Below are 14,177 nucleotides of genomic sequence, written 5' to 3' on the forward strand. Positions count from 1 at the left end.
CACTTTTACACTGCTGGTGGGACCGTAAACCAGTTCAACCATTGTGCCAGTTTTCAAAAGGAAATGCTTCCACTTTGCCCATTCAGTATGATATTGGCTGTGGGTTTGTCATAAATAGCTCTTATTATTTTGAGGTACATTCCATCAATACCTAGTTTATTGAGAGTTTTTAGCATGAAGCGCTGTTGAATTTTGTTGAAGGCCTTTGCTGCGTCTATTGAGATAATCATTTGGTTTTTGTCATTGGTTCTGTTTATGTGATGGATTACTTTTATTGATTTGTGTATGTCAAACCAGCCTGGCATCCCAGGGGTGAAGCCCACTTGATTGTGGTGGATAAGCTTTTTGATGTGCTGCTGGATTTGGTTTGCCAGTATTTTACTGAGGATTTTTGCATCTATGTTCATCAGGGATATTGGTCTAAAATTCTCTGTTTTTGTTGTGTCTCTGCCATGCTTTGGTTTCAGGATGATGCTGCCCTCATAAAATGAGTTAGGGAGGATTTCCTCTTTTTCAATTGATTGGAATAGTTTCAGAAGGAGTGGTACTGCCTTCTCTTTGTACCTCTGGTAGAATTCGGCTGTGAATCTGTCTGGTTCTGGACTTTTTTTGGTTGGTAGGGTATTAATTATTGCCTCAATTTCAGAACATGTTATTGGTCTATTCAGAGATTCAACTTCTTCCTGGTTTAGTCTTGGGAGGGCGTATGTGTCCAGGAATTTATCCACTTATTCTAGATTTTCTAGTTTATTTGCATAGAGGTGTTTATAGTATTCTCTGATGGTAGTTTGTATTTCTGTGGGATCAGTGGTGATATCCCCTATATCATTTTTTATTGCATCTATTTGATTCCTCTCTTTTCTTCTTTATTAGTCGTGCCAGCGGTCTATCAATTCTGTTGATCTTTTCAAAAAAACAGCTCCCGGATTCATTGATTTTTTGAAGGGTTTTTTTGGTCTCTATCTCCTTCAGTTCTGCTCTAATCAGTGATTTCTTGCCTTCTGCTAGCTTTTGAATGTGTTTGCTCTTGCTTCTCTAGTTCTTTTAATTGTAATGTTAGGGTGTCGATTTTAAGTCTTTCCTCCTTTCTCTTGTGGGCATTTAGTGCTATAAATTTCCCTCTACACACTGCTTTAAATGTGTCCCAGAGATTCTGGTACATTGTGTCCTTGTTCTCATTGGTTTCAAAGAACATCTTTATTTCTGCCTTCATTTCATTATGTACCCAGTAGTCATTCAGGAGGTTGTTCAGTTTCCATGTAGTTGTGCAGTTTTGAGTGAGTTTCTTAATCCTGAATTCTAGTTTGATTGCATTGTGGTCTGAGAGACAATTTGTTGTGATTTCTATTCTTTTACATTTGCTGAGGAGTGTTTTGCTTCCAATTATGTGGTCAATTTTAGAATAAGTATAATGTGGTCCTGAGAAGAATGTATATTCTGTTGATTTGGGATGGAGAGTTCTGTAGATGTCTGCACCGCTTGGTGCAGAGGTGAGTTCAAATCCTGGATATCCCTGTTAACTTTCTGTCTCGTTGATCTTTCTAATAATGACAGTGGGGTATTAAAGTCTCCCATTATTATTGTGTGGGAGTCTAAGTCTCTTTGTAGGTTTCTAAGGACTTGCTTTATTAATCTGGGTGCTCCTGTATTGGGTGCATGTATATTTAGGATAGTTAGCTCTTCTTGTTGAATTGATCCCTTTACCATTATGTAATGGCCTTCTTTGTCTCTTTTGATCTTTGTTGGGTTAAAGTCTGTTTTATCAGAGGCTAGGATTGCAACCTCTGCTTTTTTTGCTTTCCATTTGCTTTGTAGATCTTCCGCAATCCCTTTATTTTGAGCCTATGTGTATCTCTGCATGTGAGATGGGTCTCCTGAATACAGCACACTGATGGGTCATGACTCTTTATCCAATTTGCCAGTCTGTGTCTTTTAATTGGAGCATTTAGCCCATTTAAATTTAAGGTTAATATTGTTATGTGTGAATTTGATCCTGTCATTATGATGTTAGCTGGTTATTTTGCCTGTTAATTGATGGAGTTTCTTCCTAGCCTTGATGGTCTTTACAATTTGGCATGTTTTTGCAGTGGCTGGTACCAGTTGTTCCTTTCCATGTTTAGTGCTTCCTTCAGGAGCTCTTGTAAGGCAGGCCTGGTGGTGACAAAGTCTCTCAGCATTTGCTTGTCTGTAAAGTATTTTATTTCTCCTTCACTGATGAAGCTTAGTTTGGCTGGATATGAAATTCTGTGTTGAAAATTCTTTTCTTTAAGAATATTGAATATTGGCCCCCACTCTCTTCTGGCTTGTAGGGTTTCTGCTGAGCGATCTGCTGTTAGTCTGATGGGCTTCCCTTTGTGGGTAACCCAACTTTTCTCTCTGGCTGCTCTTAAAATTTTTTCCTTTATTTCAACCTTGGTGAATCTGACAATTATGTGTCTTGGGGTTGCTCTTTTCAAGGCAAATCTTTGTGGTGTTCTCTGTATTTCCTGAATTTGAATGTTGGCCTGCCTTGCTAGGTTGGGGAAGTTCTCCTGGATGATATCCTGAAGAGCGTTTTCTAACTTGGTTCCATTTTCCCCATCACTTTCAGGTACACCAATCAAACATAGATTTGGTCTTTTCACATAGTCCCATATTTCATGGAGACTTTGTTCATTTCTTTTTACTCTTTTTTCTCTAATCTTGTCTTCTTACTTTATTTCATTAATTTGATCTTCAATCACTGATATCCTTTCTTCCACTTGATCGAATTGGCTATTGAAACTTGTGCATGCGTCACGAAGTTCTTGTCCTGTGGTTTTCAGCTCCAGGAGGTCATTTAAGGTCTTCTCTACACTTTTTATTCCAGTTAGCCGTTCATCTAACCTTTTTTTCAAGGTTTTTAGCTTCTTTGCAATGGGTTAGAAGATGCTCCTTTAGCTTGGAGAAGTTTGTTATTACCAACCTTCTGAAGCCTACTTCTGTCAACTCATCAAAGTCATTCTCTGTCCAGCTTTGTTCCATTGCTGGCGAGGAGCTGTGATCCTTTGGAGGAGAAGAGGTGCTCTGGTTTTTGGAATTTTCAGCTTTTCTGCTCTGGTTTCTCCCCATCTTTGTGGTTTTATCTACCTTTGGTCCTTGATGTTGGTGACCTACAGATGGTGTTTTGGTGTGGATGTCCTTTTTGTTGATGTTGATGCTATTCCTTTCTGCTTGTTAGTTTTCATTCTAGCAGTCAGGGCCCTCAGCTGCAGGTCTGTTGGAGTTTGCTGGAGGTCCACTCCAGGCCCTGTTTGCCTGGGTATCACCAATGGAGGCTGCAGAATGGCAAATATTGCAGAAGAGCAAATATTGCTGCCTGATCCTTCCTCTAGAAGCTTCATCCCAGAGGGGCACCTGCCTGTATGAGGTGTCTGTCGTCCCCTACTAGGAGGTATCTCTCACGCTACGTGGGGGTCAAGGACCCACTTGAGGAGGCAGTCTGTCTGTTCTCAGAGCTTGAACGCTGTGCTAGGAGAACCACTGCTCTCTTCAGAGCTGTCACACAGGAACGTTTAAGTCTGCAGAAGTTGTCTGCTGCCTTTTGTTCAGCTATGCCCTGCCCACAGAGGTGGAGTCTATAGAGGCAGTAGGCCTTGCTGAGCTGTGGTGGCCTCTGCCCAGTTAGAGCTTCCCAACTGCTTTGTTTACTTAGTCAAGCCTCAGTGATGGCAGATGCCCCTCCACCCACCAGGCTGCAGCCTCACAGGTTGATCTCAGACTGCTGTGCTAGCAGTGAGCAAAGCTCCATGGACATGGGACCCACTGAGCCAGGCATGGGAGGGAATCTCCTGGTCTGCCGGTTGCTAAGACTTTTGAAAAGTGCAGTATTTGGGCAGAAGTATACCGCTTTTCCAGGTACAGTCTGTCACAGTTTTCCTTGGCTGGGAAAGGAAAATCTCCTGACCCCTTGCGCTTCCCAGGTGAGGCAACACCCTGCCTTGCTTTGGCTTGCCCTCTGTGGGCTGCACCCACTGTCCAACCAGTCCCAATGAGATGAACCAGATACCTCAGATGGAAATGCAGAACTCACCCGTCTTCTGAGTCGATCTTGCTGGGAGCTGCAGACCGGAGCTGTTCCTATTTGGCCATCTTGGAAGCGACCCCCTTTAATATCTTCTTCTTATGAGTACACCAGGCAGACTGGATTAGAACCTACCCTAATGTTCTCATTTTAACTTAATTACCTCTTTAAAGGCCCTATTGCAATGCAGTTACATTCTGAAGTATTAGGGGTTAGGGCTTCAATATAGGAATTTTGGGGGTGTACAATTCAGTCCATAACAGCTTTGTTATTAATTTAGCCACTTGTCAATTAAGTTGAAATTAAGCATTATCTTCAGATTAATGGGAAGAACAATTTACATTTTTTGTTTCATAGCATTAACAAAGTTATGATGTTTTGTGGAATGAAAAATGGAGCAATTCGAGTCTATGTCCTAAATCAGAATGATCCTTCATTGACCAGTTTGGTGGACTACTGGCACTTCAATATGCACGACAATAATTATGGATGTATTAAAAGTATTGCTAGTAGCTTTGATGATCGTTTCTTGGTGACTGCTGGAGCAGATGGTAATATCTTTGTTTTCAACATCTTTTCTGAATTTATGCTAAGGAAAGACATGAAGGCCAAAGTTCCATCTCCCAGGGTATGTAATTAATTAGCCAGTTAATTAGTAACAAACTGTATTTAAAAATAGTGATATTAAAATTGTTCATATTCTTTATAAATTAAAAGTTATTCAGACATAGTCACCTTATAGTCTAATCTTCCTGCTACTATTATAATTTGAGTTTCTGGTGCTTCTATATCAAATATTAAAGGTATTACATTCCCCTTGTTATTAAAGATTGGAATTCCCCAGATTAAAAAAGAATGTGTCAGTTTTTCTATATAGTCAAAAATTTGTATATTAAAAAAACTTTCTTAATCAGTTTTTTTTTCAAAGTTCCAATTTTTTCAGATTTTCTTTTGCCTTTCATTTATTCATTCACTCATTGTAAGGGCTGATATAGGACATATGCCATAAAGTGTGATTTTGATAGGGGTTGCAAAAATATAGTTGTTTTTAGTATTAGAATGTGACAATGCGGGTCATGATCAAAGATTCAGTATAAAGTATTTTTTTAAAAGCAGAACTAGATTTTTGGCTTTATGATGAAGTTTGAGGGTTCAGATCCCTAAATTATATCCTTTTTTCCTGTCACAGAACTTGAATTTCATATTATCAAAGCAATTTATTTGGAAAAAGTCAGTAGTTAATAACCATTAGAATTTCTCCTAAGGAGAAAGGAGTTGTATTAGAAAAATTATAGCTAAAATTCCTTTGAACATATTGGCTTCCCATTTAGCAAGTAACCTACTTCAAGTACACATAAGAATGTAGGGAAGATATGAGTAGGTCAATTTTCATTTCTTCTAATAGCAAAATTTGGAGTATGGGCTGCTGTTTAGAGAGGGTCCAGCTCAGAAAAAGTAATTACAGGAGCGAAAGTATACGAACGAGAAGAAAATGCCTTTCTACCTGGTGCCAACCCTCTCTATAGAAACCCATATTGGATAGAAAAATATTTATTCCATATTTCAGTAATCATGTCCTTTTATTTACGGCTGCAGTCAATATCCCTCTCTACAGAAACCCATATTGGATACAAAAATATTTATTCCACATTTAAATTTATGGCTGCAATCAATATTTCTGAAATCACTGAAGCAGACATTGCTTTTAAGAAAGAAAAATGAGAAAGATTTAAAAAAAAAAGAAAACAACAGAAAACAACCAAGCTCAGCACTGATCTGAGGTTCTTACCTTACTGTACTTTAGAATCGGCTAGGGAGCCCTAGAAGTACAGATATCAGAGCCCACCCAAGAACAATTAAATTAGAATCTCTGAAGGTGAGGCCCAGTCTTCAGTACTGTATACACTATCCTTCATGTGATTCTACTGTGCAGCTAGGATTGAGACCCATTGGCATATATTTTGGAACTAATTGGCATATTTTTGGAACTTTGTTTAACTCAACCTTATTGGAAACAACTGTGGCCAGGAGACAATTGCCCCAGTATCAGCATCAAATCCTAGAAGTTACACTGATATTAGAAAACCAAGGTACTTAGCTCTGGCCAATAAAAGAATAAAAAATAAATAAAATTCAATAAATTTTTGTCCTAAGTGATTAATAATCAGTACAATTTATTAGCCATTACTGTCTCTTATATTGATCATGTTTTATGACTTTGCTTTTATTAAAGTCATAAACCTTGACTTCCATAAAAATATGTAGATTTACATTTCATACATATAAAGACTAATAAAACAACTTTATCAAAACAGAATCTTTATTTACTTACAACAAATGACAGCAAAACAGAGACCTATCTTTTATGAAAGAGAATAGGGAATAAAGTTTAGTTTTATTTATGAACAGACTAGTTAGCAAACTAAGACTATTTTGTTCACTGGGTTATAATTCTCCTTCCTTAATATCACAGACTAAGACATTTTACAGCACAGTACCTGAATAAACAGAGTACTTTTAAGTGATTTACTCTTTAGTTCCCCCAAATTTAAACTGATTTCCTTTCTTAAGGGAGACTTGTATTTCTGAATTCATATCTTTCTCTTTCAAGGAGGGGGATTATATTGTTCTTTGCATTTTGCATTTTATGTCTTCCTTTGAGAAGGTGATATAAAATGCTTACTTAAAATGTAAAAATTTATATATTGAAATATTTCTAGGACACACTGAGGTATTTGGACAAATGATTCATGTGATAAAGGTATATACTGAAAAACAGCATTTTGAAATAAATGATCTAGACTTTTGTGAATTCTGTGTTGATAGTATATGAACATTAGTAATTTACATATTGAGGGGAAATTATGGGGATATTAACATTTTGCAAACATATGATTAGGTTAAGACTCTTCCTATGTACTCCTTCAAATAAAGCAGAAACAAATAAGTTTAGTAAACTGCATTTTTTTCTTGGATTTTTGTGAAACTGATTTTCAGACCTACAATTATTATAAAATTGGCAGAAAAAAACCCGAACCAGTTTGAGTTTTGAATTTACTTCTTCCTGGATATTTTAAGGAAAATACTATGCAATTTTAAAGGGCTAACCTTTTACTTCCCTTCTTATAGTTTGGAATTGAAACAGAGCCAATTCCAGAAGACATTGAAGATCCCAAAGCCTACAGGTATGGGAATTTTTGATAAATACTGACTAGGCCTGAGATTTTGCAAAACAAATCAACAGTGCAGAAGTTGACCAAGCTTAATGAATTTTCAAATTATTGAATACTAATTTTCTCTTTCTCTGCTGTTTCTGTATCACAACCTGTTATTGTTTTAAATTTCTGTTTTCAGTATCGAGAATGCTAGGAGAAAAAGAGAACATGACAAGTTAATGAAAGAAGTGGAAGAAATAAAGGCACGGAAGAGAGAGCAAATCAAAGCTTTGAGGAATGAATTTTGTAAACTATTAGAAATGAATGAAGAATTACCAAAGCATATGCAGTTTAAACGAACAGTAAGCCTAATGTAAACTTGATTTTTATTTTAACATATGCTATTTCTGGATAGAGATGACTATTTTCCCAACAAGTAGAAACACTTAACATCATCTTTCTTTTTTGTTTGTTTCTTTCAAAATTTCAATAGCCATTTATTTTGGGCATCTTTTAATTTGTATGTGGGGTTTATCCATTTTAATCAGTTAAGATTCTTGTTGACACAAATTGTTTTACATCAACTGTTGTTATAGAACACATGAAAGGAATACATGGGGAAGAAATAAAGTAGAACCCAAGAGTTCTTTTAAGTTTTCTGTTATGGAGACATGAATAACAGATACACTGAAGTATAAACAAAAATTGGCCTGAAGTGTCCGGTGGCTGTCTTTGTTGGGAACTATGGCTAAACATCATCCCGATTTGATCTTTTGCTGCAAGCAGACTGGTATTGCTATCGGAAGACTGTGTGAAAAATGTGATGTCAAGTGTGTGATTTGTGATTCCTATGTGCGTCCCTGCACTCTGATGCACATATGTGATGAGCGTAACTATGGATCTTACCAGGGGTGCTGTGTGATCTGTGGAGGCCCTGGGGTTTCTGATGCCTGTTATTGTAAGGAAGTGCACCATCCAGGAGAAGGATAGGGATGGCTGCCCAAAGATTGTCAGTTTGGGTAACTCTAAGTCAGACCTTTTCTATGAATGCAAAAAATACGGCTTCGAGAAGAGGTGATTGGTGGGTGGCCCCTTCCTCCCCTCCACATCAAGCTGCTGCAGCTGCCAGAAAAGATGCCTACTACTACCAGCAGAAAGGGAGTGGAGCCCAGAGCATCACCAGGAGTGCCTTCTAGTGTACTGTCACCTTGCCACCCCCTCCCCTCCCTTCACCCAGACACATGGAAGGGATGGAAAAGGATTCTTCACAGAGCACTCTGGTACACTGTATCAGAGAAAAATTGATAGATTAGCTAATGGTTTTTCTTGAATTTGAGAAGCAAAGCCCTGTTCTCCATATTGATGTGTTCTCCCTCAACCAAGATCTTCTAAAAAGAAATAATATTTTAGTCTTCTGCTTGAGGAGTTGACTGTGAAGCTATGTCCAGTGAAAAACGTATTCTTGCAGCAGCTCTGGTGGCAGTTGTCCTTGAGGAACCTTCGGTGTGTGGTGGGAAGCTATCGGAACAAGAAATGTAGGCATTTAACCTTATAACACTTGTGCTGGTTCCCTGCCTTCTGAGAAATTAGAAACCCTTTCTGTGGCTATTATATTAATAAAATTGGTGTTTGTTTTCTGGTAAAAAAAAAAATTGTGGTCAGAATAGCAGGTCTTCAAAGTATAAAGCAGAAAATAAAATACAGGCCTTTAGGCTGGGCATGGTGGCTCACGCCTGTAATCCCAGCACTTTGGGAGGCCAAGGCGGGCGGATCATGAGGTCAGGAGATCGAGAGCATCCTGGCTAACATGGTGAAACCCTGTCTCTACTAAAAATACAAAAAAATTAGCCAGGTGTAGTGGTGGGCGCCTGTAGTCCCAGCTACTCAGGAGGCTGAGGCAGGAGAATGGCATGAAACCCGGGAGGCGGAGTGTGCAGTGAGCCAAGATTACACCACTGCACTGCAGCCTGGAGACAGAGCGAGACTCTGTCTCAACAACAACAACAAAAAATACAGGTCTTTATTCTACAATATGTATAATTATATAATTTTTTATAAATTATAAAATTACTTTAACACAATACACAAAATAATAACAGTAGTCATTTTTTGATTCCATAAGCATTTCAAATACAGACATGTTGAGATGGCAAAATTATGCTATACTACGCAACTTTTGCCTCAATGAATCTAGCTTACTAGCTCAGGCTGAATATTCGCCCTCTGAAGCACTTCTTCAGGCATGCCAAAATAGGACTGACAGATGAAATTACATACGCAGTTTATTTCTCTCAATCCAATGAAGGCTTCCAGTGATCTTTAGGAAAGCCAACGCCCACCATGAATAGCATACACCTGGTAAGTTCCCTGGCCTTCCATTAAATCCACTCGAGGGTAACTCATTCACAAAACCACTAACCAGGTAAATCACAATTTACTTGATGTGACTGACTTGGTAATAGCCAGGAATCCTGTGCAACAATAAATTTGCCCAGCATAGGATTCAGAACCTGGTCTGTGACCAAATCCACCATCAAAATTCATACACAGATAAAACAAATTCAACTGCCTTTTTTTTTTTTTACATTAATAGCATCAAGCTTCCCCAGGAGAGCCAGTTTCCACCGCACAAAAAGAGAATCTTGTATCAATTTCCCCCTACTTTATAAAAGTAGATTTTCCCCATCCCATGAAACAGCTGGTCTCTCTGCCCTGCACTGCGTTCATCCCTTATCTTTCAGGCTGGCCCCTTCTGGTCCATTAATTCTGTATGCTGATAAAACTACCACAGTGCACGCTGGAACTTCCAGCAGACCGTTAGCTCAAGTTAGAGCAGCTGCTCAGTGGGACCCCAAAAGTCTCCAGCAAGAGAACCATCTTCTTTTCATAAACTTGGAACATATTCCACAACTTTTTTACATCGATAACATTAATCCTATCATACAAAGTAAGAATCTGGACAGCACTAACAGTGTATAAAACATGAGGATCATGTCTGATATTAGCACTTATTCCACCAAACTCATGTTGGCAAGACTTAATAAGTGTCAGAATTTCTTCACTATTCATGCAGTGAAGTTGTCCCATGAGATCCAATACTGTCAGACCCCAATAGACGCCACTCATTCTCAAATACTCAGACATATAGTATTCATAATCATCTTTCTTTGAGCCATAGGATGTGATACAATCTACATGTTTCTCCAATAATAAGGTGTCTGGTGTATCTCACTTGATAATAACATGCCCATGTCTAAGAGTGAAAAGCAAAAATCATCTTTAAGCTTCTTTTTATCTGGCCAGTCAGTATGTTTGCAGCAAATAAACTACTCTAGAACTTGACACACTGCTTGGTTTGGAAGCAGATGAACCTCTTTACGTAATACAAAGTTTACTATTAGATTTGCCTACCACACTTTTTTTTTTTTTTTTTGGTAACAAGATAAGACATAAGTATAGGTTTGAATCTGGTTATCAACTCTTATTGTACTTAGCCAAAATACAATGGGTAGATGCATGTATAATTTGATTATCTGTGCTTCTATTTCTATAATTTATCAGATCTGTTGAAAAGACAGTACCCGGTTGATCTACAAAACTTTTTTTAAAATGACTTAATATAGTTGTAGCTATTGGGGCAATCACAAAATTGTTTAAGCCAATTTTGTATTCTACCTTTTTTTCTTTTGTGAGTTACTGCAAAGCCCCATGTACCTGCTAGTGGTTAGCTTTTTTTCATTTTGTACCCCTTCTGAAATGGAGTTAGTTAACCATCTAATCAAGTAAAAACCCATAATTCATAATATGCTCATGGGTTACCCAGTCCTGTAATTCTAGAAGCACTTTGCCAATTTCATATAAAAAATGCTTTGGTGAAATCATGATTTAATCATGTTGGTTAAAAAAACGAAGTCAAAATAGTTAAAAGACCTTTATGCTATTTTTCTAAGAAAAATGTTGAAACTTCCAGAGCATGGGTAATAAAATTTAAGATAAAAAACAACTGAGGCAAGTGCTGTGGCTAAGCACTTTGTACACATCATTACTTAAATGACACACAAACACCTCTGGAAAAAATAATTACTACTCACAATTTAGCACAAATATTGGCTCTGATATTTTTCCAGGGATGAAGTTAAGAAACATGAGACCTCTAAGTATCCTTATGGGAGAAAGTGGAGCCCTTTGTGAAGGAGATTCAACAAAAACTTGGTGATGTCAGGAAGACACCAGATACTGCTATCTTTCCTGGGTGGGGTCACACCAGGGGAGATGTTCGGATAATGATCAGTTGCCATAAGCATCTACCTCTTGTCCAATTTTTATGTAATAGTAGTTTCTTTGAGATGGCGTCTTTAAAACTGTATACTCTCCAAATATTGATAGCATTCATTATTTTTATTGTGGGAAAAAAAACTGTGTAGCTTTATTTGCATTATTGTTAATTGCGAAGAACATTTCTCCTTATACTGTGGAAGTAAAGTTAAAATATGCTTTTTTTCTTCTGTAATGGACAGAGTTTATGATATTTGGGGAAGAGTTATGATGCAGCATGAAACGGGACAAAACTGAAATCTATGAAACAGAGTTGATACAGTACCCTTTTTGATGAATAGATCTTCTTATCTGCAGGATTTTGATGTAGATTCCCAAATCCGTGCTGAGATGCACAGAAAAACAGCTTTCAAAATTCAACAAGTGGAAAAGGAATTAGCTTGGGAAAAAGAGAAACATGAACTCGGCCTAATGAAGCTAAAGAATCGGTAGGATCCATATTCCCTACAAGCTAAGATGTTTGAGACCACATGTTTGAATAACATAGTTTATAGTATTGTCAGTGAAGTGGCCAGATAAGAGGGCTCTGGAAGTACCCACTGACTTGAAATCTCAAGGAATCCTCTTGTCACTGCTACTGATATTTTCCTGAGCTTTCTGCGCACTCCTTTCTAGTTTAAATGTGGGAAATTTGTTTAACACTTAGATTTTAAAAATTATATAATACGTATTTACTTTGTTTTGATGAATTATTTATTTTCTATCAAATTAATTAATGAACATGTATGTATTAAGAAATAAAAAATCAAATGGAACCAAAGGACTTTAAACAAAAGACAACCAGAGGTGGCTCTGGTTTTATCCCTCTCATGCATCAATTTGACTTCCAGGGGAAATAATTTTTTTTTGCCATTTACTGAGATATAATTTACATAAGTAAAGTACATAAATCTTAACATCTTGAAAGTTTTTTACGGATGTATAAATATATCTACTACTCAGATTAAGATAGAGAACATTTATAGCACTCCAGAAAGTTTCCCCATGTCTCCCTCACTTAATACTCTCCAAAGTTGAATCTTTATTGCCTTATATTAGTTTTGTTCGTGAATTCCATATAAATAGAGTGTTACAGTATGGATTCTTTTGCATCTGGCCTTTTTTTAAAACTCATATGATGTCTAAGATTATCAATGTTGTTACATGTATCAGTAGTTCATTCTTTTCTGTTGCTTTTTAATGTTTCTTTAAAATGATTATACCACAGTTTATCCCTTCTACTGTTAATAGATATTTGAGTTGTTTCTATTTTTGGCTACCATAAATAATGTCACTATGAATATTGTGTATGTTTTTTGATGGTAATAAGTGCTTATTTCTGTTGGTCATATACTCAGTTGTGGAACTGCTGCGCCATAGTTTATATGTATGTTTAGTTTTGTTAGATCTTGTCAGTTTTTCAAAACGGTTTGAAAATTTACACTCTTCAATTTACACACTTACCATCAATGTATGAGAATCCCAATTGATCCCCACTGTGTTAGTGTCTTAGGGCTCCTGTAAAAAAGTACTACAAACTGATTGGCTTAAAACTGGTTATTTACTGTCTTGCTGTTCTGGAGGCTAGAAGTCCAAAATCAAAGTGTCAGGCAAGTGGGTTCTTTCTGAAGACTTGGTGGGGAGAATCTGTTCCATACCTGTCTCCAAGCTTCTAGTGGTTTGCCAGCAACTTTTGGTTTTCTTGGCTGATGAATCCATCACTCCAAATCCTCTGCTTTCACTCAAATGTTCTCCCTGTGTCTCTTCATATAGGTTTCCCTGTGTATGTCCATCTCTGTGTCCAAATTTTCCCTTTTTATAAGAACACCAGTCATGTTTCATTAAGGCCTGCTGTAATTATCTTATTTTAACTTGATGGCCTCTATCAAGACCCTATTTTCAAATAAGGTCACATTCTGAGGTGCTGGGGGTTAGGACCTCAACATAGCTTTTTGGGGGGACACAAATCCATAATACTCGTGCTTCGGATTGTCAGCCCTTTAAATTCCAGCTATTCTGTAGTAGCATCTCAGTATGGTTTAAATTGGCATCTCCCTGATGAGTAATGATTTTAAGTCCCTTTTAATATATTTACCAATCATTCATATATTTTCTATTGTTAGGTGTTTGTTCCAGTCTTTTGTCCATTTTTAAAACTGGGTTGCAGGAATTATGTATATCTTCTGGATATGAGCTTTGGTTATTTATATACATGTATCATATGAGTGACTATGTATATGACATGTATGTATGTGTATATGTGTGTGTATGTGTGTGTGTTTGCACATATAAAATACCTTGCTGTAGTATGTGGCTTTAGTCTCTTAAAAGAGTTGTTTGTTGAATAGAAGTTTTTTCTTTTAATGCAGTTCAACCTATTAGTCTTTTTTTAAAGATTAATGCTTTTGTGTTATACTTAAAGAACTTTTGCCTACTCCCAATTCATAAAATAATTGTTTTCTTCTAGAAGCTCTATTGTTTTTCCATCTTGAATAATTTTTATGGGTGGTGTGAGATCATGTCATTTGTTTTTATACTGATATCCAATTAACCTAGTATTGTTTGTTGAAAAGACCATCCGTTTCTTACTACATTATAGTGATGCTTTTGTCCTAAGTCAGGTAACTGTACATGTGTGGGTCTGTTTCTGAACACTTTATTCTATC

At 37.1% G+C, this 14,177-nt stretch overlaps 1 protein-coding gene and 2 pseudogenes across 4 annotated transcripts in view; 2 read left to right on the plus strand and 1 right to left on the minus strand.

Moving 5' to 3' along the window:
• CFAP44 (cilia and flagella associated protein 44) overlaps positions 1-14,177 on the plus strand; it is a 154,661-nt gene that overhangs the window by 69,910 nt on the left and 70,574 nt on the right. For all 4 annotated transcript variants that reach the window (XM_058437495.1, XM_058437496.1, XM_032150163.2 and 1 more), the window contains 4 exons: positions 4,400-4,670; positions 7,172-7,227; positions 7,397-7,559; positions 11,830-11,960. In XM_058437495.1, coding sequence (XP_058293478.1) covers positions 4,400-4,670; positions 7,172-7,227; positions 7,397-7,559; positions 11,830-11,960 — 621 coding nt within the window. The remainder of the gene's footprint in view (positions 1-4,399; positions 4,671-7,171; positions 7,228-7,396; positions 7,560-11,829; positions 11,961-14,177) is intronic.
• LOC116466944 (PHD finger-like domain-containing protein 5A) lies at positions 7,942-8,275 on the plus strand (annotated as a pseudogene).
• On the minus strand, positions 8,572-11,495 carry LOC116466497 (geranylgeranyl transferase type-2 subunit beta-like; annotated as a pseudogene).

Source organism: Hylobates moloch, unplaced genomic scaffold (genome assembly GCF_009828535.3).
Source record: "Hylobates moloch isolate HMO894 unplaced genomic scaffold, HMol_V3 SCAFFOLD_4, whole genome shotgun sequence".
Classification (NCBI taxonomy): Eukaryota; Metazoa; Chordata; class Mammalia; order Primates; family Hylobatidae; genus Hylobates; species Hylobates moloch.